General features: G+C 45.9%; 1 protein-coding gene across 3 annotated transcripts in view; it reads right to left on the reverse strand.

Annotated features, from left to right (window-relative positions):
• Positions 1-5136: 5136 nt before the first annotated feature.
• slc9a7 (solute carrier family 9 member 7) overlaps positions 5137-27713 on the reverse strand; it is a gene marked incomplete at its 5' end in the record, with an annotated part of 34807 nt that continues 12230 nt past the window's right edge. The window contains 10 exons of one of the 3 annotated variants that reach the window (XM_080536425.1): positions 5137-5539; positions 8922-9027; positions 12964-13034; positions 14118-14166; positions 21180-21333; positions 21456-21567; positions 22623-22736; positions 23760-23848; positions 24317-24422; positions 24898-25039. In XM_080536425.1, coding sequence (XP_080392551.1) covers positions 5279-5539; positions 8922-9027; positions 12964-13034; positions 14118-14166; positions 21180-21333; positions 21456-21567; positions 22623-22736; positions 23760-23848; positions 24317-24422; positions 24898-25039 — 1204 coding nt within the window. In that variant the 3' untranslated portion in view covers positions 5137-5278. Of the gene's footprint in view, positions 5540-8921; positions 9028-12963; positions 13047-14102; positions 14167-21154; positions 21334-21455; positions 21568-22622; positions 22737-23759; positions 23849-24316; positions 24423-24897; positions 25040-27713 lie in introns of all 3 variants that reach the window. The other 2 variants (XM_080536423.1, XM_080536424.1) reach the window with 2 other exon arrangements.

Consider the following 27713-nt stretch of genomic DNA (forward strand, 5'->3'; position numbering starts at 1 on the left):
ATGGGTTGAAATGGAGAGCCTTATCCTAACCTGAAGTTGGGTATGAAAGACGTGGGTTAGCTCAGAGAGAGGGCGAGTTGGTTAGTGCCGTTATGCCGCAGGCCTGGCTGTGTAGGCCCGTCCGTCCGTCCTGGTGTCATCAGCACTAATCCCTCCTCAACCCCCAGCCGGCCTGGGACGTAAGCAGCCTCTCATTGGGAGGTGACAGCCAGGTGACCCGCCAGGATCCACAGTGTAGCATTTCGTGACGTTAGAATTATAAGGTTCTATCTCCATTTTTGGTCAAAATTTAGTTTTTTACATAATCTGATCCATTAGGTGTTTATTAATGCCTGTTTGGTGTTATTTTTAATGTTTACATTTTTTTGTTAGTAATTAATAAAATACAAAGGTTCCATCTCACAAAACATAACGGAATGTAAAAACTTTGACGCTCAATATCTCTGAACTGCCCGAAACGGAGATAGAACCTTATCATTCTAAGCTCACGATTCGCATCACATCAACAAGTCATCCTGACTTACGACCCCATGCCCTGACCTAGTCCAGCCAATGAGTGAGTTCCTTAAGGTGTGTTGGGAGTCATTGTGAGCGTTGATACTTTACTTTAGTCTGCTGGGCCCCATAGGAGAGGGAAGGAGAAGAGCTAACCATTCTAATTCACAGCTTTGTAAAAATTGTATTGAGTGAAAAAACCTGTCTGGAAAACTGTAGTCCCGTCCTCCCGTCCCGCCCAAGCAGGAATCCAGACAGCTGCGCCTCTCTACTGTTACTGACGACACACTCAGGCTAGTGTGAAATTCCCTAATATCCCATGGAAATGCCGGAGAGGCGGCCCTCCCTCCCTTCTGCCAAGACTGGACTGTATGTGCAGGCGAACACGTTACAGCTGACCACAACGTTACGCCTCGAGTAGCTAATTAAAATGAACACTTATTCAGGGGTGCAAACTTGTCACGTTTTAGCCGTTTTAGCCGTTTTTTACCTCAAAATAGGTCAACAGTTTTCATAAATGTTCTTTGTTTTCAGGCAAAAGAAATGTTTGTCACCTTTTTGGGCCATTAACAGTTTGCATCCCTGTTTTTACAATTCCCAGATTTATTTGGGGTTATTCATATTATAATATAGTTCTGTTATGGCCTTCTCTGTTCAGTGTTGACTAAAGTGAGCTAATGATATCAGTATTTGTCATGTAAAGCAACAACATTTTGTGTGACATGGTTCGAGTCATGGATACCTAAACAAAACACCCTTGAATTCTCTGTGAAAGAAAAAAAACTTCGTAAATATTACAAACTCATAAAGTCAATAAAGTTGGTAATGAGTCTCGAAGATTCATTCAGACCGTGTGTGTTTTTTCTTTTAAACAAATATTAGTGTGAAAAACATATTCTTTATAATTTGGATTTATTGACAGATTTTAAACAGGTATTTGACAGATATTGACATGCAAAAACATTGCAGGTAAAACTTGGCAGCCAATTGTTGCTACTGGAGACAGATGCACTATAATGTTATTTACACAGCTACAGCTCCATACTTCTCTGGGGGCAGACAAGACAGCCTGTATGGATAGTTGGACCTACAAACCAGGTGAAAGTGAAACATACGGAGCCCCCCTGGGGTCACATGGTAGACAAAAATGATTTGATGTGTGAATCCGTTCCCTCGGTTTAGTAATTCGTTCCCTCGGTTTAGTAATTCGTTAGGGTTAGGCCCTACGAGCCAGAACGATCGCAAGGGTTAGGGTTAGAACCCTTGCGATCGTTCTGGCTCGTAGGGCCTAACCCTATCCCTAACGAATTACTAAACCGAGGGAACAAATTACTAAACCGAGGGAACGGATTCACACATCAAATAATGTTTTTCTACCATGTGACCCCAGGGGGGCTCCGTAGAAACAGTCTGCAGAGGAGGAGTGTCTCCAGTTTGGCGCCAAACAGAACTCCACTGTCACCATGGCACCCACAAGACATCCATGGTTGCAACTGATAAAGTGCAGTCTCAAAATCTCCAAGAAAACTCACCTTTTACACCGCAGCGCACCCCTGTCTTACTGGGCCTTGTCTGTTACAAGTTACAATCCAACGTTCGTATACGTATCTGTTACTTCATCACTTTTCAAAACACACATTCAAGGGGAAATAAATGTCTCCAGCAGTATACAAACAAGTATTAAATGAATATGAATATACATTTTTCACAGTTTTGCCTCCTATGTTTTTCCACAACCCCAAAACGTACTGAAATATTGACATTTCTGATGGGAGGACAGGCATTTTGAGGCATACAGTAATGCACTGCCACCAACACTGACTAACTAACTGATGTCAGAATCACAGGCAGATGAGAGCGAGCGTCATGTTCCGTTAGCGTCGGTTGGCCGCAGATATTGACTGACGGCTAATCACAAAAGGCTCTTTGAGACCGAGTGGTAAATGAGTCGGTAAGTTAACACAGAGGGGGGGGGGGGGGGGCCTCCATACACAGGCATGCCTTCACCACAGGTTGTGGCCCCAAAGTGTTATGTTAAACAGTTCCTCCCACATTTCCATACTGGGGTTTAAATGCCCTATAGTCTGTCCAGCTGTTGGGGGGGTGGATTGCATAACTAGATTCCATTTCCCCCCCCCCATTGAAATTCCTGCCGTGCAAAAAACACTTGTGCAGAGTTCCTCCATGTGTGACCATCCATCTGACAGATTCCAGAGTACAGCCAGACAATTGTGGCATTCACACACACACACTGCAACCTCTGCGTTCCACATCAGACCTCCTATAGATATAGATATACATACACGCAGGATCCTTTGTGAACCTTCTGTGCATTCTAGGGAGAACACAAAATAATCTGACACACACAACAGAGAAATGGGTTGCGTGAATTTGAAGAAAGGGGGGGGGGATCAGTTAAATGTGTACGTTTCCAAAGGAGTATATTAAACATTACGTATAAAGTAGATGGCGCACACACACCTGTGCTGACCTGACCAAACCCCCCCCCCCCCCACCCAGGACATGCTTGTTCAAACCGACCACAGCTCCTCAACTGAGCTAAAGTGCTTGGCTATGTCTCCTGGGGGCACAGCTGGACAGACCCACGAAGGAGGCAAACGCAGCTGCCTGATATATTTGCATTGCTACTATTTACAATTGTTGGAGAGGAGCCCAGGACGACAACTGCTCCTAAAGAAACAAAGCTTTATGCAGGGATGCAAGAAAGAGACCAACAACTGGCTTCAATATATCACAGGAGGGAAGTCCTAAGGATGCTCTACATACAAAGATAAGACACCTTAGGCCGAAGGGTCTACACAACATCGATGCTACTTTATAAAACATGAATTAAAGCTTTCTATAGTTCACATAGGTGCAATCTTGTGGAGTCGTGTAAATACATTGTTTGGACAATGCGTTACTGAGCTATATAGGGTCCTGGAGCGCTTCAGAATGGTGTGGAAAGTGATAGGGAGTGATGTGTGTGTGGCGCAGTGTTAATTTTGGCGGGCTTTTTAGTCACTTAGTCTTTGGTGTTTAGATGAAGATGCACACCAGTTCTAGTCACACCAAGTCACCTCCATGTTTCTTAGTTCCAGTCCAGTTCCAGTTGATGACAACTGAAAACATTCCAGTGCAGTCTCAGTCCACAAAAACCCCAAAACATTTTTTGTTGAGTTTTCGTCGCTGACTACGGCTAGACTAAAAATGTTTTCGGGTTTTTTGTGGACTGAAACTGCACTGGAATGTTTTCAGTTTTCATCGACTGGAACTGGACTGGAACTAAGAAACATGGAGGTGACTTGGTGTGACTAGAACTGGTGTGCATCTTCATCTAAACACCAAAGACTAAGTGACTAAAAAGCCCGCCAAAATGAACACTGGTGTGGCGCAGACATCTGAACATCGAAGAGGGTCATCATTACTTACACTATATAACCTCTCAGCTGTCAACTAAAACATACTGCACAGCACAGTACACAGTGAACCGATGTTTGAGACAGTCCCTTACATACGAATAGGGATCAATAGAGATGATTGGCAGGTCTAATGGCATAGTTGGCTAGCAGCCCAGTGGATCAATGCCCTTGTGGAAAGATTTTTTTCTGTACATTTCAAAACAAGAGCTAGGGCCAAACACAAACATCTGTGTACATGTGACTCTTGCATCACATGCACACGGAGGGCAATCTTCACTGTCAGGAGATTTATTGATGCGTTGAAAAGCGTGACAGTTGGACAAAGATGGGCATTGTATCGGTCGTTCGTTCGTTCGTCCGTCCGTCAGTTACATCAGCGTGCGTCTTCCACTGACGGCGGTGGCGGTAATTAAAAACATTGTCCGAGCTACCCTACTCGCTCGAAGGAGTGCCTTCACTGTAACTTGGCTCCACTACACAGTACACACTGAGCTGTCATACAGTAGTGCATGAAACAGAATAGACCTTACTAAACTGCATTCCCTCACACCTACCAGGACCGCGACCTAGATCTAGAATACTGACATTCAGAATCCCCATCGAGATGTATAGAGTATGAGGTATGAGGATACCTTTCTGGGGTGTGATTGCATGGGTCGCCGAGCAGGCGTGGTGGATGGCCATTGGCTCTACGTGAGAGCCAGTCAGCCCTCAGCAATGATTGACACACTGAGACCTACAGAGATATCGCTGGATGCAGACACTCTACGACAGCACAGTGACTGACAATATCTGACTTTTCAACTTCCTGTTATAATAACAACAAACAAAATGCAGCACATCAAAAGTGCAGATTGCAATTCCCAAGAGGGGTAGGTCTGTGTCCCCTCAATTTATATCCTGAATAGCGGTGGTTTCCCTCTCCCTCTTTCAGCAGGGGAGAAAAGAAACAGTAAAATGGAGTCACAGTATCATTCACAGCATGGGGGTGTTGTTAACTCTGAGGGACTAGGTAACACAAGTCTCCTCCAGTTCAGTAATGACAATGAAATGCTCCTTCTCCTTTTCCTTCTTCTTCTTCTTCTTCTTCTCAGCTCCTTGGGGGTCAAGGAGCTCAGTCAAGTCTGCCGGTGACGAGATGAGTCTCTAAACCCAACCTTCAGACCCCGTCTGTCCATCCCCCCCCTCTCTCTTTCTCTTTCTCTCTCTCTCTCTCTCTCTCTCTCTCTCTCTCTGTCCCCCATCGTCTGATCTCTGTTGGAGGGTCTGTCTGTCTCCCCCTGCAGGGTTGAGGTGTGGGTGGGGCTGAGGGTGAAGCAGACTTGGGGGGTATGTGGGGTCGTGGTCGTGGTGGTGGGGGGTCAGGCGTGGTCCTCGATGGGGAAGACGAGGCGCGTGCCGCGGCTCAGAAGCTCCTGCTCGCGGGAGTCGAGCTCCCGTTCCAGGGCCTCCTCTGACGTGCTCTGGCTCCGCTTGCCGTTGACGCCCCAGCCGGACCCCCCGGACGCCTCCCCGCCGCCGGACGCCCCGTTGGCCGTGATGGCCGTGTCGCCGTAGGTGAGCGTCAGGTCGCCGTCGTTGAGGATGAGGTCGGAGTCGTTGTCTCTCAACTGTTCTTGGACCTGCGAACACAGCAACAGTGAGACATGGGGGAGGGGGGAGGGGGGGGTGGGGGGAAAGACGACAACACACACACACACTCGCACACACACATTCTCGCACACGGACATTGACAGCACAGAGGTTCATGAGGGACACTGGAGTCACAGGGGAAGAAGAGACCTCCACTTAGTTTCTCTGTGTTCAAGTGATGTGGATTATCAGACAGCTGCTCGTGAGTTTAGAATGATAAGGTTCTATCTCCGTTTAGGGCAGTTCAGAGATATTGAGCGTCAACGTTTTTACATTCCGTTATGTTTTGCGAGATGGAACCTTTGTATTTTATTAATTACTAACTCAAAAATGTCAACATTTTAAAAATAACACCACACAGGCATTAATAAACACCTAATGGATCAGATTATGTAAAAAAAACTCAATTTTGACCAGAAATTGAGATGGAACCTTATAATTCTAACGTCACGAGCTGTGACAGGATGGATCAGACTCACACCAGATACATAGAACTAGAACAGGTCCTCTACTAGCAGCAGTGTCTTGGAGGTTTTAGTTGTTATGAGAATGGTTCTGACATACAGTAACACTCAGTCTAGGGACATGGAATATCAATATTCCCTCCACCATAGTGGGAGATTGTACAGCTCTAATAAGGTTTGACTGGGAGTCGATACGCAGCCAGATTTCCCCAGGGTGTTGGAGCGTCAGTCAGTACACATGATGAGTTTCCAGAGGGTCAACTCAGGGATTACACCCTGATGAGATGGATCAAACTAAGTAAAATCACCATTATGTAACGACACCCACAGACAGAAAATCTATTGGGCTTTCAAAAGCAAAAACGGGATGGAAATGGAGGATAATAAATAATAATAACTTTATTTGTATAGCGCTTTTCCTGCAAACGTTGCAGCTTTAATCATTATATAATCTTAATTGAATTATTTAGTCATTTAAAGGCAATATTAAAAAGATGGGTTTTTAGTCTTGACATGAACATATTTGCTGAGGTTGCATCCCTGATGCAAACTGGCAGTGCATTCCACAATCTGGGTGCATAAAATGAGAATGCAGCCTCACCAAATCTCTTCTTTTGTACATGTGGTACACAGAGAAAACCAGCGTCAGAAGACCTGAGAGCTCTATTGGGCTGATATGCTACAAAAGGTCTTTCAGATATTCTGGTGCTATGCCAGTGAGAGCTTTATAAACAAGCAGAAGGATCTTGAAATCTATTTGTTGAATGTGCTTGCATTTCCTAATTATTCTGAAGGATCTTGAAATCTATTTGTTGAATGTGCTTGCATTTCCTAATAATTCTGAAAGTGCAGAAAAGAAGTGATTGTAGGTGGTGATTTGTGATCCAGCAGATATCACAAAGACAAACCACCAATAATCGAGCTCTTGGGTGTCATGAATGAATGAATGCATGCCATAACATTGGAACAGGGTAAATGAATAACAATAGAATAGTATAGAGTTTCTGTTTCTACTAGGGGGTACATCAGCCACTAAAGCAGCGTAATCTATAGGGGAGGCCATCTTTACCGCCTCTGGCGTTACCACTCATTTCATAACAGCCACTGTGAGCAAGTGGACAAAGAACTCCATTTAATCCTCCTTCTCTCCACTTGCCAACACAAACCATTGGACTGTCCTGATCATGTTAACAATGAGCTGAATTCATGGGGCTGTAGTCTGCCAAACCTATGCTGGCTCACACACAGACACCACAATCACCATTAGAAGACAATGTTCAACAGAGAATGGGAGACGAGAGAGAGAGAGAGAGAGAGAGACAGAGAGAGAGACAGAGAGAGAGAGAGAGAGAGAGAGAGAGAGAGAGAGAGAGAGAGACAGAGAGAGAAATAAAGAGAGAGAGTGGGTGATGGGACAAGAAAGTGGAGAAACAGAAGAATGATTGTCAGAGTGAACTTTTCTGGAAAGGATTTTTTCCAGTGTGTCCGAATATTTAATTAGCATTTTTTTAAAATATCGAGTCTATAATGAATGTCCTCTCTGCAAAGCATTCTGGGACAAATTATATAGGTATAAGAAATAAATAATTTTAAAATGGTGAAGAGAAGTAGGTTATTTGGGTAACTGACTGTGTAGGGACGATATAATGGGCAATTGTGTTACAAGAGGAATATCAAACCCATGTGACCATGTGACGGTGTTTGAAATGAATTGGGGGCATTTTCCAAAGTTAATCCGAGCGTGACCATCTCTAGTGAATGGGTGTTCTCTGTCTCTGTGTTTCAAAATGGGAACACAATGTCTCCTCAGAGCAGCGATCGCCATTGAAGTATCAGAGTGCGGACCCTTTTGTACCAACTAATGTAAGACGCTTCCTTCATTTGCTGTCCTGCTAAACGCCTCAAGGCTTTTCTGTTTCCCATTGCAGGAATTCAGAATATTCTCTCAGACGGACGGTCATTACGCTGCAAAGCGACACAGACGAGAATACTCCCAATTGCGGAAGGTACGGTTATGTGGAAGTCATTCAATTATTACTGTAAATGACGCAAACATGTCACCTTCCCTGCGGTAATGTTGCGGGGGTCATAGGATATCTTTCTACACCTTAGAGCTGTGAACTAGTTGGTTATAAGTAATTCAGGCACTTGTTATAAGTAATTCAGGTACTCAGACACTTATAAAGGAGCTGAGGGATACACACAGCCCTACAGACACAACATGCAAGCCTATTATGCTTCAGGAAACTTGAGTTGCTTTGAGTTGCTTTCATCTTCAAATGAAAAGATGAAAGCAACTCACGTGTCCTGAAGCACAGGCTAGCATGTTGTGTCTGTAGGCCTGTGTATCCTTGTGTGTCTGTAGGCCTGTGTCTCCTTGTGTATAAAGTGAAATTCAGCCCAGTGGTGATTTCAACAGTCACTTGAGATCTCGGGGGAAGTGAAACATGCAGAGTTCAGCACAGATGTGTGAATTCCAGGTTCCTCTATTTACAAGGAAGTGTTAAACCTTGACAACCTGTTTCCTTGACAACCTGTTTCCTTGAGAACAGGAGACTTATATCCAACATTTTATAAGCTGTGAGACTGTGCATGTTAATGCTTTTGTGATTCTTTTGTATACGAGTGTGTATGTGTGTGTGTGTGTGTGTGTGTGTATGTGTGTATGTGTGTGTGTGTGTGTGTGTGTGTGTGTGTATGTGTGTGTGGAGGAGAAGGTGTTACCTGTACCCTTAGACTCAGACTGAAACACATTGAGCAACCGAGTGTCCTATGTTGATGCAGCCACTAATGTTTGTGTTCAAGAATTTTATTGTAAAATGTGAACGCAAATAAAGATACTAAAATGTTTGTGTGTGTGTATGTGTGTGTGTGTGTGTGTGTGTGTGTGTGTGTGCGCAGTACTCACCTCGTAGGCCTGCGGGCTGGTGAGGCAGCGCGCCAGGGGTCCGCAGCAGGCCGGCAGGGTGGTGGTGAGGGGGGGGCCGCTGTGCGTCAGGATGGGCTTCAGGTAGCTGGGACACCGTTAAGGGAAACTCCCTTTTTTATTCCAAACAGAACACATGACAGCAAACACCCTTTTTGTGGGGGATCCCAACTTAAGAGATCATCATTATAGCAACACAGTGCTGATATCACGGCCTCAGTGGTTAATCATCTCATTAGCTGCCTCGTTTAGGGGTGGGCATCGACGATCGATAATTGATCGATAAGGATCTTGGTCGATCACAAAATAAAACATTTGGTCGATCACAAAAAAAAAAAAAAATTTTTTTTTTTTTGTGATCGACCAAATGTTTTATTTTGTGATCGACCAAGATCCTTATCGATCAATTATCGATCAATTATCGATCGTCGATGCCCACCCCTAGCCCTCGTTCATGCCTCAGAAGAGACACAGACGACAACAACAACTACTGGATGGCAGTCAGAACATCAGAACACTGGGCCAAGCTGTCATATACTGACAAGCTGTCAAGAGGATGACATATCTGGGGGGTGGAGAGAGTAAGGGTGTGTTCTCACTAGAACATTTGCTTCACTCGAAAGTTCACTTGAGTTTAGGATCAAATTCGCTTTGCTCTGCGTCGTTTGGAGCTGTGAGAACGCGCATTCGAAGTCGCTCCCGGAGCAAAGAACCAACGGACGCTCCGCTTGAAAAGGGTGGTTTCGCTCCGGTTAGAAACGACGCATCGAGGCCGTCCATAGGAAAACAACAGCGCACGCGTGTTGATCTGGATAAGAGCGGGATGAACGGGCAATTAAAAAAAAAATCCGACCAATCAACTACCACGTCTGTTGCTTCGATTGCGTATGTTACTTCGTTTACATGAAGGGCTGTGAGAACGCAAATCAGAGAAATAATTTAGGCAACAATGTTGCGAACTCATCCGCTTGCTCCGGGTCCTGATTCGGACTTTCATGTGAGAACATGACCTAAGAGAGGCACACTAGGGAAAAACAATCAGGCAACTGTTTGTCTCCATGTTGGACAGCCCAAGTATGGCAGCTAGCTTGGAACAGGCCACTACCCTCTGCCCACTGCCTCCCACGGGGTTGGAGGGGAAGACTTTGAGTTCAGACGCAAGTCTGTTGATTTGACATTTACATTTACATTTTTGGCATTTAGCAGACGCCTTATTCCAAAGCGACTTACAATCAATACATTTGACTAAGCAAGTGAATCATCAATCCACCAGTCGTAGCAGGAAGAGTAATCTAGCTCAGGCCCGGGGCCATTGGCAGTCTCAGTGATGGAAGGAAAGCTTTATGCAGCTTTATGCACCAGCGGGGAGCCAGTGTAGCGAAGAGACGTGATCGGGCAGCGTGACTGCCATGTAGGTGTAGAGGTGGTGGGGCCAATCGGCCGGCAGAGGAGGAGGAGCGGAGGGAACGGGCTGAAGTTTGGGGGGTGACCATTACCTGTAGGTAGGCAGGAGCTGTCCCTTTAGCTGCCTGGTAGGCAAGCACTAGGGTCTTGAATCTGATGCGAGCTGCTATCGGAAGCCAGTGCAGGGTGCGAAGGAGAGGGGTGACATGAGAACATTTGGGGAGATTGAACACCAGACGGGCAGCAGCGTTCTGGATGAGCTGCAGAGGTCTGATGGCGGAGGCGGGGAGCCCGGCCAGGAGTGCGTTGCAGTAGTCAAGGCGGGAGATGACCAGTGACCGGGTCAAGAGTTGCGCTGCATCTCTGGTGAGGAACGGACGTATCCTTCTGATGTTGTAAAGGAAGAATCTGCAGGAGCGAGCCGTTGCTGCAATGTTCTCCGCACAGGATAAAGTCGGTTGTCCAGGATCACTCCAAGGTTCTTGGCTGTCAGGGAGGAGGTTGCAGTAGAGTTCTCAACTGTGATAGAGAAGTCTTGGAGAGGGCAGGCTTTCCCGGGGATGAAGAGTAGCTCAGTCTTGTTAAGGTGGAGCTTGAGATGGTGGTCAGCCATCCATGTTGAGATGTCAGCGAGACACGCAGAGACACGTGTCGCCATGTGTAGGTCAGAGGGGCGGGGAAGGACAGGAAGAGTTGAGTGTCGTCTGCGTAGCTGTGGTAGGAGAACCCATGTGAGGAGATTACCGAGCCAAGAGACTCGGTGTAGATAAGATAAGAAAGTGTTCAATGTCCAGACAAAGGGCAACAGCTTGTGTCTTTAGAGCAGTGTGATTAGAGCAGAGAGAGTTACCTGCGTGCTCACCAGGTAATGTCAGCACGCCCAGACAGCGCAAACTTCTCAAAGTGTATTTGGGGCCCGACGGTCTGATGCCCAGGGACAAGGAGCCTTACAACACCTCCGACGCCTGCCTAAGGTATAACATTCACCCTCACCTTCTCCCTTCTCACACAGGAACATTAGATGCCCCCCCCCCACCCCTCGTCACACACAAACACACACACACACACAAACACGCACACACACACACACATCAGCTGTGGCTGGCACGTGTCACCATGGAGAGAGTCCCCTGTGGAAACCAACAGCTGTCCACTCTTGTCGACCTGCTAGAGACAGTCACCACCCGGGGGGGGGAGGCCATTGTTCAGCTGTGGAGGAGGGAGGGAGAGAGGGAGGAGAAGCAGTCGCAGAAACACTTTCACCTGAGACTGTTATTTTCAGCATCTGACTCTGATAGTTACAGCCAGGATCCCCGTCCCCTGTCCACACTCACAGTAGCCAAGCAGTGAACCTTCACAAGTCACTTCATATGGGTGTCGTAAAAGACCTGCACAATAATAATAATAATACTAATAATAACTTTATTTGTATAGCGCTTTTCCTGCAAACGTTGCAGCTCAATTTTTTTTAGTAGAAGGCGATAATAGGGAGAAGGTTTTTCCTTCTATCAGTGGCCCCGGGCCCGAGCTAGAGTACTCTTCCTGCAACGAATAGTGGACTGATGATTCACATGCTTAGCATTCAAATGTATTGATTGTAAGTCGCTTTGGAATAAGGCGTCTGCTAAATGCCAAAAATGTAAATGTAAATGTAAAGTGCTTTAATCATTATATAATCTTAATTTAATTATTTTGTCATTTAAAGGCAATATTAAAAAGATGGGTTTTTAGTCTTGACTTGAACATATTTGCTGAGGTTGCATCCCTAATGTAAACTGGCAGTGAGACACAATCTGGAGCATAAAATGAGAATGCAGCCTCACCAAATCAAGAGGGTTTCCTGCTTGAACAACGTGAGAAGACGTCCTGCTCCAAATACATAATCTACTGTGTCTGCATGTTCATAGAAGAGGCGCAACACTCAATAGAAACATATATGATTTTATTTAGCTTAATTTAAAATCGTGCCTCTTCTACAAACATGTATACAGTAGTAGAAGTTCATAAAGTAGTGATTGTTGAAAGTTTACAACATAACGGGGCTTAAATAAAAAGCAAGTGGGTACTCATTTCATTCGGTATTTCATTCATTTCACAGGCAGGCTCCATTTAACTACTTCATTGAGAACGAGACCAGAGCAAGGAAACTAAATTCAGGGGTGCAAACTGGTGATGGCCTAAAAAGGTGACACATTTTTTTGTGGCTAACCTTAGTGGGGGGGAATAGTGCTAGCACTAATGGTGTTAAATAGATACCGCTAGCACTAACGGTGGTCTAACCATGTAAGTAGCGGCAGCCCAGACCTTAACACCTGCAGAATTACTTTGAAAACAGTTTACTGTGACTGTGTTTCTCCACGCTGTCTGGAATTGTACCTAGCTGCATGATGCTAAAAGTTATTTCAACAGCAGCGGAGTTTAGCAAACAGGGAGATTAGCTAGCTCGTGCATCATGTGACTTGAAAATATTGCAGATCTACACAATTCACATGGATGACATTTTGAGATAAAAACAGCTAATTTAGCAGAACGGTGACAAGTTTGCACCCCTGTTAAATTAATGACAGCCAATGGTTTCCCACGTTGGTTGGGTTAGGGTTATGGCGTACTGAAAGGATACTTGTGGTCGAAGGTGTACCAGAGTCTGAAGAGCCAGGCGCTCTCCTGCTTGGTCTTACTCTGTCCCTCCGGCTGGGGTCCGTCCTAGAGAGACAGAGACAGCTCACTTATCACGTCCTCACACACTCCAGGACCCTCATCCATCTCAACACATCTCAACACATCTCTCCCACCATCAACTCAGTCTAGGGGCATGCAACATCCATCCAATCTGTGTATGCTTTTGGGGAAGTGTGAGGGTAATTCCGTGGTACTTTCTTTTTTGCATTACAATGTCTCAGTGACTCCTGAATAGGAGACCACCCAGTGTCACAGGTCCTCTCTGTGGAAAACTACTTAGCAGTGGATAAATACACTGGGGGGGGGGGGGGGGGGGGGGAGATGACAGACTGGTTTGTGTTAAAGCCCCTGTAAGTAAACACAACAGTGTGAGCAGTAACATCTCCCTCTGATGGCATGGTCACCAACGCCCCCCCCCTCCCCTCCCCCTCCCCCACTCTCCTTCAGTAGTGTGTCTGAACCCTGCCGTAGGCTTAGCGCAGCTCGTCAATAAACCAGCCAGTCCATGGTACATTGGTACAGTGGGCTGGGTTAAGAGAGACAGTACACGATCGGCGGAGTCCTGCCCACACTTTCCACACAGCGTGAGCTTAGAATGATAAGGTTCCATCTCCGTTTAGGGCAGTTCAGAGATATTGAGCGTCAAAGTTTTTACATTCCATTATGTTCTGTGAGACGGAACCTTTGTATTTTATTAATTACTAACTCAAAAATGTCAACAATTTAAAAAATAACACCACACAGGCATTAATAAACACCTAATGGATCAGATTATGTAAAAAAATAACTCAATTGTGACAAATTGAGATAGAACCTTATAATTCTAACGTCACGACAGATTGGAATTTACATTCAGCAGCTTAGAGCACTGAATGCATAACAATAAAGTTGGACATATTTTTCCATGTAAATGACTACATTGAATGTTGTGCTGCACATTTCATTGGAAGCTCCCAGCACCCAGCACAACAGAACAGAGAGAAGGACGTCCTTGTGAGACAACATGTTAATGATGGGAGAGAGGGGAGAGTCATTAGGGGAGAGAGTGGATCCTCCATAGACTGGTGAGTAGAGACTTACCGACTGGAGGACCATGAAGCTGTCTCCACAGGGCTGAAGATCTTGATCTGGGTCCACTCCAACCCTACACAGAGAGAGAGGCAGAGCACGGTGAGAGGCCTGACCTGTGTGTGTGTGTGTGTGTGTGTGTGTGTGTGTGTGTGTCACAGCTCAGAAGTAGCAAGCACAAGATAAATCTACACCTCCTGCACCGTGATTATAATTAACTTGGTATGAGGGCTGTAGTGTGTGAGGTGTTCAACTATCAGTTAGCTTGGAGTTATTCCTGGCTGAAACAGATGGAAAATATTACCGGTATGCAAAACCATACAGACTTCCTCTACCTACCGTAATAACACAACCTGTGACAGAGTCACGTTCTCTCTCAAAGCAACTGAGGATCATTTTAGATGAAAGCAGGCTAGAAGAAAGTACTTCGTTCTAAATCAAATCAAGTTTTATTTGTATAGCGCATTTCTCACAAAATGTAACCCGATGCGTTTCACAGAGAGCAGAGAAGATAAAGCAACAACTAAGATGGACGTTTAAACCTACAAGATGACAGAACACGCAAGCAAGTAAGGGTGAAAAAACCTGTAAACCTGTACACTGTCTGTGCATCCAGGAACACTCCCTTGCAGCCCTTGTGCCTACCAGCACACAGCACACAGCCCCCATACCCCCCACCCCACCCCACCCCAGGGACCCCCAGCCGCTCCACACACTGGGCCCGCCCCACCACCAGCACACCCGACCCAACCAACCAAGCGCAGACCAGACCATGATCGCCCTGGGAGATTAGACTACGGTTTCATCCAGCGTTCTCAATCACGATTTGCTTTTCTGTAATTTCACTTAAATGTCTTTTTTTACCCAAATGGACGAGGAGGATTAGACTGAACACAAGCCGATCCAGAGGAAAAGGTAACAGCACTTTCAACCACAGAGCCTCTATTATACACACTGGGACAACAGTTCATTTTGAGTAAAGGTTAGCAGAACAAAACCTGGAACCGGTCCAAATGGACAGGGGCCAATGTACCAGGAGTGGAAGTGACTTATCTACCATACTCATATTTTAAGGTTCAAGGTTCCGTTACCGGGACTGAGTTATCTGATATAGAAACATCGTGAGCTTAGAACGATAAGGTTCTATCTCCGTTTAGAATGATAAGGTTCTATCTCCGTTTAGAATGATAAGGTTCTATCTCCGTTTAGGGCAGTTCAGAGATATTGAGCGTCAAAGTTTTACATTCCATTATGTTTTGTGAGATGGAACCTTTGTATTTGATTAATTACTAACTCAAAAATGTCAACATTTTAAAAATAACACCACACAGGCATTAATAAACACCTAATGGGTCACATTATGTAAAAAACTCAATTTTGACCAAAAATGGAGATAGAACCTTATCATTCTAAACTCACGATTTTCTATTTTCCACACCAGCAGTTAGACGAGAGGCCAACTGTCCAAACACAACCCTGGAGGACCACCCTGGACATGCTGCTCTCTCCACTACAGGGCCTCCGCCAGTGTGTGTGTGTGTGTGTATGTATGTATGTAGTATGTATGTGGGGAGAGAGGAGATGGGGGGGGGGGGGGGGCGGGATGGGGGGGTAAGAGGCCTGGCAAAACAAAGAGGTGCACAGTGGCGGGTCTCGGGCCGCCTCAGTCAGGAAGGATCTGGAAGCAGCCTCAGATTAAGGCCCAGTAACCCCCCCCACAGTAACCCCCACCACAGTAACCCCCACCACAGTAACCTCCCTCCCCCCCACTACTGCTGGGGAGAGCGCTGCACTGAGAGGACCAGAGGCCAACACACCACTTCCTCTGATAAGAGACTGGCCACAGGATCTGCTCTGTGAGGGGTTTTATATCCTTTATTTAAATGCATGCACAGACATTGCGCGCACTTACACGCGCGCACACAGACACTTACACAAAAACAGACACACAGACACAGAGACACACACACACACACACACACACACACACACACAGACACACACACAGACACACACACACACACACACACACACACCACGTTGTTTGTTAACGCAGTTAGTGGTGCGTGCTTCATTCCCATGCCGCCGCCCCGTCCTCCTGGTGGGGCTCCCCCAACACACACAGACACACACACACACACAGACACACACACACAGACACACAGACAGACACACACAGACACAGACACTCACACTCACACTCACACTCACACTCACACTCACACTCACACTCACACACTCACGCACTCACAGACACAGACACACACACCACACACCACACACACCTCCTCCTGCTGGGGCTCCCCCCCCCCCCCTCCCCAGCTCTGTTCACACCCCTGCGTGGACCAGTCTTCCAGGGAACACAGTGTGTGATTCCTCCCTGACGCACTGCTGTGAAACCCAGAGGGACAGCCCAGAGAAAAGCACCGCCTAGCTGTCACAAGGATTCTCCACCGTGGCTGCAGCCGCCCCCCGCCCCCCCACCCCGGCCCCCCACCCCCATCCCAGCAGCCCCCCCGCCCCAACAGGCATGAGAAAGCAGCTTGTAAAGCATCTGTGACACATCACCAGCTAACACACACCCACCTCAATCTGGGCTGCTGTACTTGTGCGGATTATTATTTATTATCATAAACCTTTGCAGCATGAGGCCTCTGTCTGTAGCACCATTTCATCTGTTTAAAAATTACGCTTGAGGATCAAAACACACAGTAATATCTTGGCGAGTGCCGTGGGAGTTTTTCCTGACCAGAATCAACACACACCCACGGCACCCCTAACCCACTCCCCCACTGAAGAAAAGAAGTGACCACACCAGTGCAAAGTGACCAGATCGAACATCGTGAAAAGTGACATCCAACCAGCGTGCATGCACCCGCATCCAGACAGATAGTGCCTCATCCACCACATCCAACCAACCGCCAATCTTCCCCGTCACCATATAGGACACAGACATGTCACCTGGCGTACTGCCACAGTTTAGGCCGCTGTTCCCGCCGGGATGCTGTGTTCTCCCCAACTCTGTCTTGGCACAAGAGAGGCACACGGATTAATAATTAATAATTCATTAAGTACCAATTACTGGGCAGAGGCCAGCACAAAAAAAAAGCAGTGGCACTAGACTCTTGTGTAGAAACTAGAAAGACAACAGGTTTCTTCACTCGTCGCGATGTTAATCTTCTACCCCAGAGAGAAACAAAGCAGATGTCTTTTGGCAGGATCATAAGTTCACGCTGCCGCTAATGGATCTGCTCCCAATGACTGGACACGTTAGTCCTCCGTCACTTCAGGAACGAAACTCTCGTCCGTTCGCCTGTCTGACACCTTGTTTGTAATCAGAATCATTAATTACGGTGCTTACTCACTCACTCAGATCTGGTTGTTTAGTCCTGTTCCAAGGCAAGACCATGGAGATCATGATGTGTTTATTAGGGGAACCCAGATGGAGATGACATGTTTACATGAACACAGATGCCATAGCTCACTAAGACGCATGCCACGTAATCACAGGGTCCCCTGGTTCGATTCCGGTCATTGACATATCCTGCCATGTCATCCCTCCTCTCTCTCTCTCACCCATCCTTCCTGTCAAATCTCTACTATCTCTATCCTCCTCTCTCTCACCTATCCTTCATGTCAATCTCTACTGTCTCTATCCTCCTCTCTCTCTCTCTCTCTCTCTCTCTCTCTCACCCATCCTTCCTGTCAATCTCTACTGTCTCTATCCTCCTCTCTCTCTCTCTCTCTCTCTCACCCATCCTTCCTGTCAATCTCTACTGTCTATCCTCCTCTCTCTCACCCATCCTTCCTGTCAGTCTCTACTGTCTATCCTCCTCTCTCTCACCCATCCTTCCTGTCAATCTCTACTGTCTCTGTCCCAATAAAGCAGAAATGCCCTAATAACATATTTTTAAAAAAGAACAAATTAAAAAAATAATCCCTACAGGGTTCATCCGTCACACCAAACCATTAACACATGATCAGACAAATCTCTCCTTTAGGCGCCAAGTGCAGAACCTGTTACATTTACATGTTTGGCATTTAGCAGACGCCTTATTCCAAAGCGACTTACAATCAATACATTTGACTAAGCAAGTGAATCATCAGTCCACCAGTCGTAGCAGGAAGAATAATCCAGCTCAGGCCCGGGGCCATTGGCAGTCTCTGTGCAAGAAGGAAAAATCTACTTCTATCACCATCTTCTAAACCTAGACCTTTATTATTTTATTTTTTATATAGACACTGGAGAAACAGAGAAACAGTACAAGGGGGGCAATAGAAGTTTTAGGGGACACAGTAAAGGGGATAAAACGGGTGTCTTCAGGAGACGCAGTGCTGGGGGGCAGTAGAAGTCTCAGGAGGAGCAGTTAGCAGCACTGTGAGACTGAGGTGTCTGTAGGTTGGCAGTGTTTGGGACTTTATCAAACTTACCACAGCTGTACTGCCTTGGTGAACAAATAAACAGAGTCCAATAATCACTCAGGCTTTTAAAAGCTCAGTCTCAGGCCCAGACTAAATCCCCTATTTTGGGAACGTGCGCTGATCCCCTACACTGGCAGAGAACCCCAGCAGATGTTCTGGGTTAAACAAAGAGTCGGGACAGTCTGGGAGTTCAGCAAGGGGCTGTCTTGACACCGCGTTCGTTTCAGTTGACTTAAAGCCATGCTTACACACAGACATCCTGTCTGCACTGTCAGCCAAAAAAGCCCCATTTATCTAGTTTATAGAATTGTATTTATAAGCTATGTTAAAGAAGGGAGTTTGAGGAGCCAGTACTCCGTGTTTAATTGTGAAACATTCCCCTAAATAACGTTACATAACAATATCATCAAAGCCCTAACGCTTCATTCACTTCATAACGGCCCCGAGCCCCACCGAGTGACAAAAACACAAAACCATTTGGGATAATGGCACAGGAAATTAACTAAGTGCTACTGTAGTGTAGTCGGGGTCCTGGCGGTGGAGCTTTCCCGGCACGGCTCACGGATGGATGGCTGCGCTGTGAGTTAGTGTGACGAGAGGCAGGAGGCCTGGAGTCATAGAGACTGTCAAACAATGGCCAGAAAAAAAACGGTGGGGTTTTCAATCACACAACTACCGGTACACACTAGAGTGTGTCTCACTCCCCTTGGAGTCAGGCTTTCAGCCGTGCCAACCTGTTCACTTGCTTATAGTGCCTTGACTGTTGACTCCAGGGGAATAACATTGTCTGGGCATGTTAGTTACGGTACAGGCATTGAAGTTTGGATTGTTGGTATGCAATTGTATTTTAATTACCAAAAAGAATTAGGATGTGGGTATAGCTCCTAATTCTTTGGTATAGCTCCTAAATCTTTGGTATAGCTCCTAAATGTTTGTCGTTCAGTTTCTCTTGCTCATCCCTTCGTGTTACATTTGAACTTGTGTTATTTGCCATCATGCGTTAGTCTCGACAGCCCTCACTTGTTCTCTGCTTTTACCGTCTGAACTTCCATGGCTGTTTTTGTCTTCTCTTTAGTTTTTTCTCTCTCTCTCTCTGTTTTGATTCAATTTTTCTTTGGCAGCCATTGTATATTGGCACTTAGCGCTGGGTAGGTGGGGGAGGTAAGAGACTGCTGCCTAGTCTACCTTATCAGACAATAACAAAACCCTATAATATACTGCAGCCAGGACTGACAAAATAAGATAACACTGTCAATGAACCACGCAGATCTTACAGCCTTACATGGCCCCCTGCAGTCTAACATTAGACTGACTCTCAGACGTTGAGGTTAGCCTATCAGATGTGTGGGTCGGGCGGGCCTCACATAGCTCAAGCTGCTCCTGGGTTCACTGCGGTAATAAGTAGCTGTCCGTCTACAGATTCTGACCTCAGTTAAACCCCCAGTTTTAATACAAGTAATGAGGCAGCATTACAGATATTAAACTGAGCCCTTTAGCCACAGGCAGCTGCTGGTATACACATTACACTACTCGCTATAATCCTCTTTATTCAGATAAATAGCAGCTCTGGACGTGGACATCCAGGTCGGAGGCTAGACAAGAGACAGACACGAACGTTAGCTATGTTAGCGAATGTTAGCTAAGCTCCTCCATGTCAGCCAGTCCTGCTAGGGTTAGAGAGTGACATCAGAGGTAGCCTAGCTACTAGTGTGGCTTTCGCTCTTGTATTATGTTTTATTGTGTGTGTGTGTGTGTGTGTGTCTGTGTGTGTGTGTGTGTGTGTGTGTGTCAAATCCCAGAGCAGGTGTCTATCTGGCACTTCAGATTCAGGAATGATCACGATTTCAAGTGGAGGCACTACAGTACAACTGGAGGACGTCTAACAACAGTTGCCGTGGTTACAGACGGGAGGGAGCTAGCAGACAGTTAGAATGAGGCATAAACATGCAGGGCCATGGCCAGGGGGCCAAGCTGTAGCAGGGCTCTCTGGCCCCCCCTTCTGGACAACATCAAGTAAGTAAGTAAGTAGAATGTATTTATAGAGCACCTTTACCAGACCAAGGGTCACAAAGAAGTGCTTTACATAACAAGGAAAAAGACACAATAAAACATAATACAAGAGCGAGAGCCACAGCAGGTTAAAACAGGCGAAACAAGTGAAAATAAAAACAAGTAACAGACAACAGGTGTACAACAGCATCAGCAGGACACAGAAAGACAGGCCCTTGGGGCTATCCAAAAGCCTGTCTATACAATACAGTCTTCAGCTCGACCGACATCAATAACTGATCAACAAGGTCAGGTGAGTTTACTATCAACATCTTAAAGAACTGTTACACAGTTACAAAGAGGTAGACAAACATTGATATGAAACGTGACACCTCCTAACTTAATACTCATTCAGAATATATTACCAGTAACATGTTGATTGAAACACCTCTGGACTTCTTATTTTCTCCCTTTTTTCTTACTTTTTTTCTTTTCCTTTTAACTTTTTCCCCCCTCTGTTTAGGGGTTATTCCATGTTTCTTTACTCTTTGTTTTATCATAAGATGTAGATATGATGTTCTGTCCATGTCTATGCTGAAACCCAATAAAAACTCAAGTGATAAAAATAAAATAAAAGAGGTAGACAGAGAAACACAGAGAGACGAGAGGCATAATGACCTGATGTGTAGCCAGGACAGCATCGGGGTGGTGCCGCCACCGAACACCCACACCGTGAAGAAGACGATGAGCAGCGTGGTGGTGAACATCATCTGGCGGGCGTAGGTGGCCGTGTCCCGGATGGCCAGGGCGAACGCCATCGCCCCCCGCAGGCCTGGATGGCGTACAAACACATAAGGACAGAGCTCAATCAATATCAAGACAGCAAAGTATTGATATGATGATATGATGAAAGAGCATGGGCGATATGAGCATTATGGCTTTCCCCCCACGCACCCGCAAACATCATCATGTGCTGGAAGTTCCCTCTGATCTTGTGCCTCCGGCCGAGGTTGAGCAGGAAGGAGAGGGGGTAGATGTTGGAGGCCCTTCCTATAAAGATGGCAAGCTGATTGACGGCACATGGTTAAGGGAAGGAATACTCTGTCTGGAATAATGTTCTGTAGTATAGCGTTTGTTATGGACGCTGAATGGACACAAAAACCCCAAAACATTTCAGTCGAGCTTTAAATGTTTTGGGGTTTTTGTGGACTGAGACTGCACTGGAATGTTTTCAGTTTTCATCAACTGGAACTGGACTGGAACTAAGAAACATGGAGGTGACTTGGTGTGACTAGAACTGGTGTGCATCTTCATCTAAACACCAAAGACTAAGTGACTAAAAAGGCTAAATTAACCCTGCCATCAACAGAACATGAAAGTGTAACAGCACAGCAACAGGATTTCCCAGCATGCAATGGGTGTGGGTTGTCTGTTCATCCCTGCTGGCTGGCTGGCTACCACGGTGAGTCTGAGGTAAACAAAGCTAGGACCCAGGCTCAGGGGATTTAAAAGGACTTTGAGTTCAGGCTTAAGTGCTAAATTCAGCTGTGGTCAGGAGCATTGTACGGCAGGTGCAGTGGGCCTAGCAGGCAGGCAGGCAGACAGGCAGATAGACAGACAGGCAGATTATCGTGACGTTAGAATTATAAGGTTCTATCTCAATTTTTGGTCAAAATTGAGTTTTTTACATAATCTGATCCATTAGGTGTTTATTAATGCCTGTGTGGTGTTATTTTTAAAATGTTGACCTTTTTTGAGTTAGTAATTCATAAAATACAAAGGTTCCATCTCACAAAACATAATGGAATGTAAAAACTTTGACGCTCAATATCTCTGAACTGCCCTAAACGGAGATAGAACCTTATCATTCTAAACGGAGATAGAACTTATCATTCTAAACGGCGATAGAACCTTATCATTCTAAACGGAGATAGAACCTTCTCATTCTAAACGGAGATAGAACCTTATCATTCTAAACGGAGATAGAACCTTATCATTCTAAACGGAGATAGAACCTTATCATTCTAAGCTCACGATATATCAGCACAGGCTCTCTCTCTCTCTCCATGCTGGCGACACCTGTGACGTAACAACAGTGCCATATCTCTGTTGAAAGGATACGAAAGCTCCCACGATGAAGATGGGGCTGAAGACGTGGTTCTGGAAGGTGAAGAGAGCCAAGCCCATGTAGGAGAAGATGAAGTTCTCTGCCAGGAAGTGGAGCACTTCAAAGAGCTGGGGGGGAAAAAAGAAAGTTATAATTTTTATAATTTTGCCATTTAGCAGACGCTTTTAATCCAAAGCGATTTACAATTACGAATTACAGGGACATTCCCCCCTGGAGTAGCTGAGGGCTAAGTGTCTTACTCAAGGGCACACTAGTAGTGGTGTGGCTTCAGGCGGGATTTGAACTCACAACCTTCCGATCACAAGTCCAACTCACTATCCACTAGACCACCACTACCCCAAGTTATACTAATACCCTGAAGCAGACAATTACAAAACAACGAGACAACAAAACGTAACATATTATCCATGTACACAAGTCATGCTAACGAGGCTAGTGGTGATGTTGAATCGCCTTCGATCTCCTTCAGCACAATGTTAAAAGGCTCTTAATGACGTTCAATCAATACACCCTCCTCTCCTCAACTCAAGGGAGCTTTGCTGACTGCCAATCATTCACACTGAGGCATGGGGAAACATTGTGTTCCTGCCCCCCCTTGAGGCCCTGTTTAAAAGTAGGGCTTTGGGGAGGGCCAGGAAGATCATGGCTGCCCCCGCACACCCAGGACACGGTCTCTTCGCCCCGCTCCCCTCAGGCAGGAGGCTGCGGTCACTAAAGACTGTGAAGGCCCGACAAGCACACAGCTTTTTCCCCACGGCCTTCCGGCTCCTAAATGCTGCTGGTGTGTCTGTCTGTGTTACCAGGACATCTTAGGCCACAGTGCCACAACACTCACAGAATGAAAAGCACATAGGGGACCGGGAGTTCTTTTAACTCAGCTTGCCATCCCACCCTCATTTCCTCTCCTACATTTCCAATAACACTGTAGTGTACCACACAGCCTGCTCTCTCTAGCTGATCTCTCTGAGTTGTCTGTCATAGCGTCCCCAGACAGCCCTGATTAAGGTCACAGCAGGCTGATCAATTCACCATCTGACCTATTATAGCGCTACAATTCAGAACAGTATAAGACCAGGGCGAGGGACCAGTGATGTAGAGAGAGGGGGAGTCTTCAGAACCCATCCTCCTACCTGCTTGGTGCGCTTCGTGGACTCCTCCGAGAGGTTGTTGTAGGTGTAGTGGGCTTGAGTGATCCCACAGAACAGGACCGACACGACACCTAGGAGAGGAGAACACAGAGACGGTCTGAGCATAGCACACTAGCAACACGTCGGAAAGTACACAGTGGTGGCTACCCATCACAAAGAGACCCAGAACCACGGACACAGGACACGGGACACGGGACACGCACGCACGTGTTTGTATTGCTTTGGTGACGGTTGTGTGCTTTTCTTTTTTTGCTGCATTTCTGGAATACCCCAAAACTGTTTTACTGACTCCCTAAATGCAGCTGGATCAGCTGAAATGATGATCGCATATTATTCACAATTGACATGTTGTATTTCTCAATACTCAATACTCACCCTCCACCCTGACCATTCATCAACCCCCCCCCCCCCCCCTCCACACACACACACACGCGCCCCCCCCCCTCCACACATACACACACACACACAAACGCCACCCCCCCCCCTCCACACACACACAAATGCCCCCCCCCCACAACAGCCACTTCCCCCTGCCGGACCTGTGAAACCGCATGCCTCAGCCAATAGGAAGGTGCTCCACGACATCAGGAAGAACAGGGCCGTCTCCAGCAGGGGGAAGCAGTGCAGCTTAGTGAACTTGGTGACGTGGAGCAGAGTTAAGGAGCGACGCCGTTATACACACCAGCAGACACACACACACACATAGGCACACAAGAACAAACAACAGCTAGATAGCCACAGATTCAGATGACATCTCCTCTCCAGATTATTCCAGTTGCCATATCCTTTAAACGGACTGCACTTATATAGCGCCTTTATCCAAAGCGCTTTACAACAGCCTCTCATTCACCCATTCACACACACATTCACACACACATGGTGGCAAGCTCACTGACAAGGCGCCGGCCCGCTCACTGGGAGCAATTTGGGGTTCAGTGTCTTGCCCAAGGACACTTCGACATGTGGCCAGCCGGGGCTCGAACCGCCGATCTGCAAAACCTTGTGATCATTAGACGCCGGCGGCTCTACCTCCTGAGCCACAGCCGACCCGTTAAAAATGTAAAAACAACTAGGATGGAGACTTTAGCTGCCGGTGTCTGAGGCTGTCAGGGAAGGATATGAGGGCGGTGACCACGCCAGTCACAGCTCCCATGGCGAAGGAGCCGCTGAAGATCCCCAGGAACACGCCCACCGACTTGAAGAAGGCCGCGGCGTCAAACGTGTGCGTGTTCGCTCCGGCGGGCTGGTAGGACACGATAGACCTGAAACAGAAGGAAACGTCGTGACGTTAGAATTATACGGTTCTATCTCCATTTTTGGTCAAAATTTAGTTTTTAGTTTTTTACATAATCTGATCCATTAGGTGTTTATTAATGCCTGTGTGGTGTTATTTTTAAAATGTAGATTTTTTGGGGGGGGGTTAGTAATTAATAAAATACAAAGGTTCCATCTCACAAAACATAACGGAATGTAAAAACTTTGACGCTCAATATCTCTGAACTGCCCTAAACAGAGATAGAACCTTATCATTCTAAGCTCACGATGTGTCCAAACATCTTTAGTTTACCATCCCCCCCTCTAGACATATATCCCACAGGTTTCATGGAAACATGACTCACTGAAAAACTGTAACTCCATAAGATTTATATTTGAAACATTAAATCTGTTTTATCCTAACTAGAACCCAGACTTTTACAAGATAGATTTCCAGTCTCAGATGTGTTCACAAAGTGTCCAGTAGATGGCAGCAGAGCGTCATTCCTCTGCTGCACCTGATGAACAACATCAGTGATGCAACACTGTGCTTCTCTGTCTCGCACTTCAGTGCAGAATTTCAACATGACAAGGGAGGGAAAGAAAAAAGAGGAGGAAGAACTGGGAATCTTTCCCAGAAACCCAGAAATCTTGCTGACGCAGAGAGAACGACGGGATTCTGACTGTTAGTCTGACTAAGCTGCAGGCAGAGGTTCTGACAGGAGACAGCAGATACATGGGATCACACAAGACATTCTGGGTTACAGATTTCCTATGAACCACAAGCTGCTCTGTCTGTGTAACTACACAGAGAATGAGAGAGTGTTGAGACAGAGTGTTGAGATAGAGTGTTGAGATAGAATCTTGAGATAGAATCTTGAGATAGAATCTTGAGATAGAATCTTGAGATAGAGTCGTGAGATAGAGTCGTGAGATAGAGCCTTGAGATAGAGTCGTGAGATAGAGTCGTGAGATAGAGTCGTGAGATAGAGTCGTGAGATAGAGTCGTGAGATAGAGCCTTGAGATAGAATCTTGAGATAGAGTCGTGAGATAGAGTCGTGAGATAGAATCTTGAGATAGAATCTTGAGATAGAATCTTGAGATAGAATCGTGAGATAGAATCGTGAGATAGAATCTTGAGATAGAATCTTGAGATAGAGCCTTGAGATAGAGTCGTGAGATAGAATCGTGAGATAGAGTCGTGAGATAGAGTCGTGAGATAGAATCTTGAGATAGAATCTTGAGATAGAATCTTGAGATAGAATCTTGAGATAGAATCTTGAGATAGAATCTTGAGATAGAGTCTTGAGATAGAGCCTTGAGATAGAGCCTTGAGATAGAGTCTTGAGATAGAGTCGTGAGATAGAATCTTGAGATAGAGCCTTGAGATAGAGTCTTGAGATAGAGTCTTGAGATAGAGTCTTGAGATAGAGTCTTGAGACAGAATCTTGAGATAGAGTCTTGAGATAGAGTCTTGAGATAGAGTCTTGAGATAGAGTCTTGAGATAGAGTCTTGAGATAGAGTCTTGAGATAGAGTCTTGAGATAGAGTCTTGAGATAGAGTCTTGAGATAGAATCTTGAGATAGAGCCTTGAGATAGAATCTTGAGATAGAGTCGTGAGATAGAGTCGTGAGATAGAGTCGTGAGATAGAGTCGTGAGATAGAGTCGTGAGATAGAGTCGTGAGATAGAATCGTGAGATAGAATCTTGAGATAGAATCTTGAGATAGAGCCTTGAGATAGAGTCTTGAGAGAGAATCTTGAGATAGAGTCTTGAGATAGAGTCTTGAGATAGAGTCGTGAGATAGAGCCTTGAGATAGAGTCGTGAGATAGAGTCGTGAGATAGAATCTTGAGATAGAGCCTTGAGAGAGAGTCTTGAGATAGCGTCTTGAGATAGAGTCTTGAGATAGCGTCTTGAGATAGAGCCTTGAGATAGCGTCTTGAGATAGCGTCTTGAGATAGCGTCTTGAGATAGAGTCTTGAGATAGCGTCTTGAGATAGCGTCTTGAGATAGAGCCTTGAGATAGAGCCTTGAGATAGAGCCTTGAGATAGAGTCGTGAGATAGAGTCTTGAGATGGAGTCGTGAGATAGAGCTTTGAGATAGAGCCTTGAGATAGAGCCTTGAGATGGAGTCGTGAGATAGAGTCGTGAGATAGAGTCGTGAGATAGAGTCGTGAGATAGAGTCGTGAGATAGAATCTTGAGATAGAGTCGTGAGATAGAGTCTCGAGATAGAGTCGTGAGATAGAATCTTGAGATAGAGTCGTGAGATAGAGCCTTGAGACAGAATCTTGAGATAGAATCTTGAGATAGAGTCTTGAGATAGCGTCTTGAGATAGAGTCTTGAGATAGCGTCTTGAGATAGAGCCTTGAGATAGAGCCTTGAGATAGAGCCTTGAGATAGAGCCTTGAGTTAGAGTCTTGAGATAGCGTCTTGAGATAGAATCTTGAGATAGAGCCGTGAGATAGACTCTTGAGATAGAGTCTTGAGAGAGAGTCTTGAGATAGAGCCTTGAGAGAGAGTCTTGAGATAGAATCTTGAGATAGAATCTTGAGATAGAGCCTTGAGATAGAGCCTTGAGATAGAGCCTTGAGATAGCGTCTTGAGATAGAGTCGTGAGATAGAATCTTGAGATAGAATCTTGAGATAGAATCTTGAGACAGAGTCGTGAGATAGAA

The sequence above is a fragment of the Nansenia antarctica genome, assembly GCF_963989245.1.
Source record: "Nansenia antarctica genome assembly, chromosome: 7".
NCBI lineage: Eukaryota > Metazoa > Chordata > Actinopteri > Argentiniformes > Microstomatidae > Nansenia > Nansenia antarctica.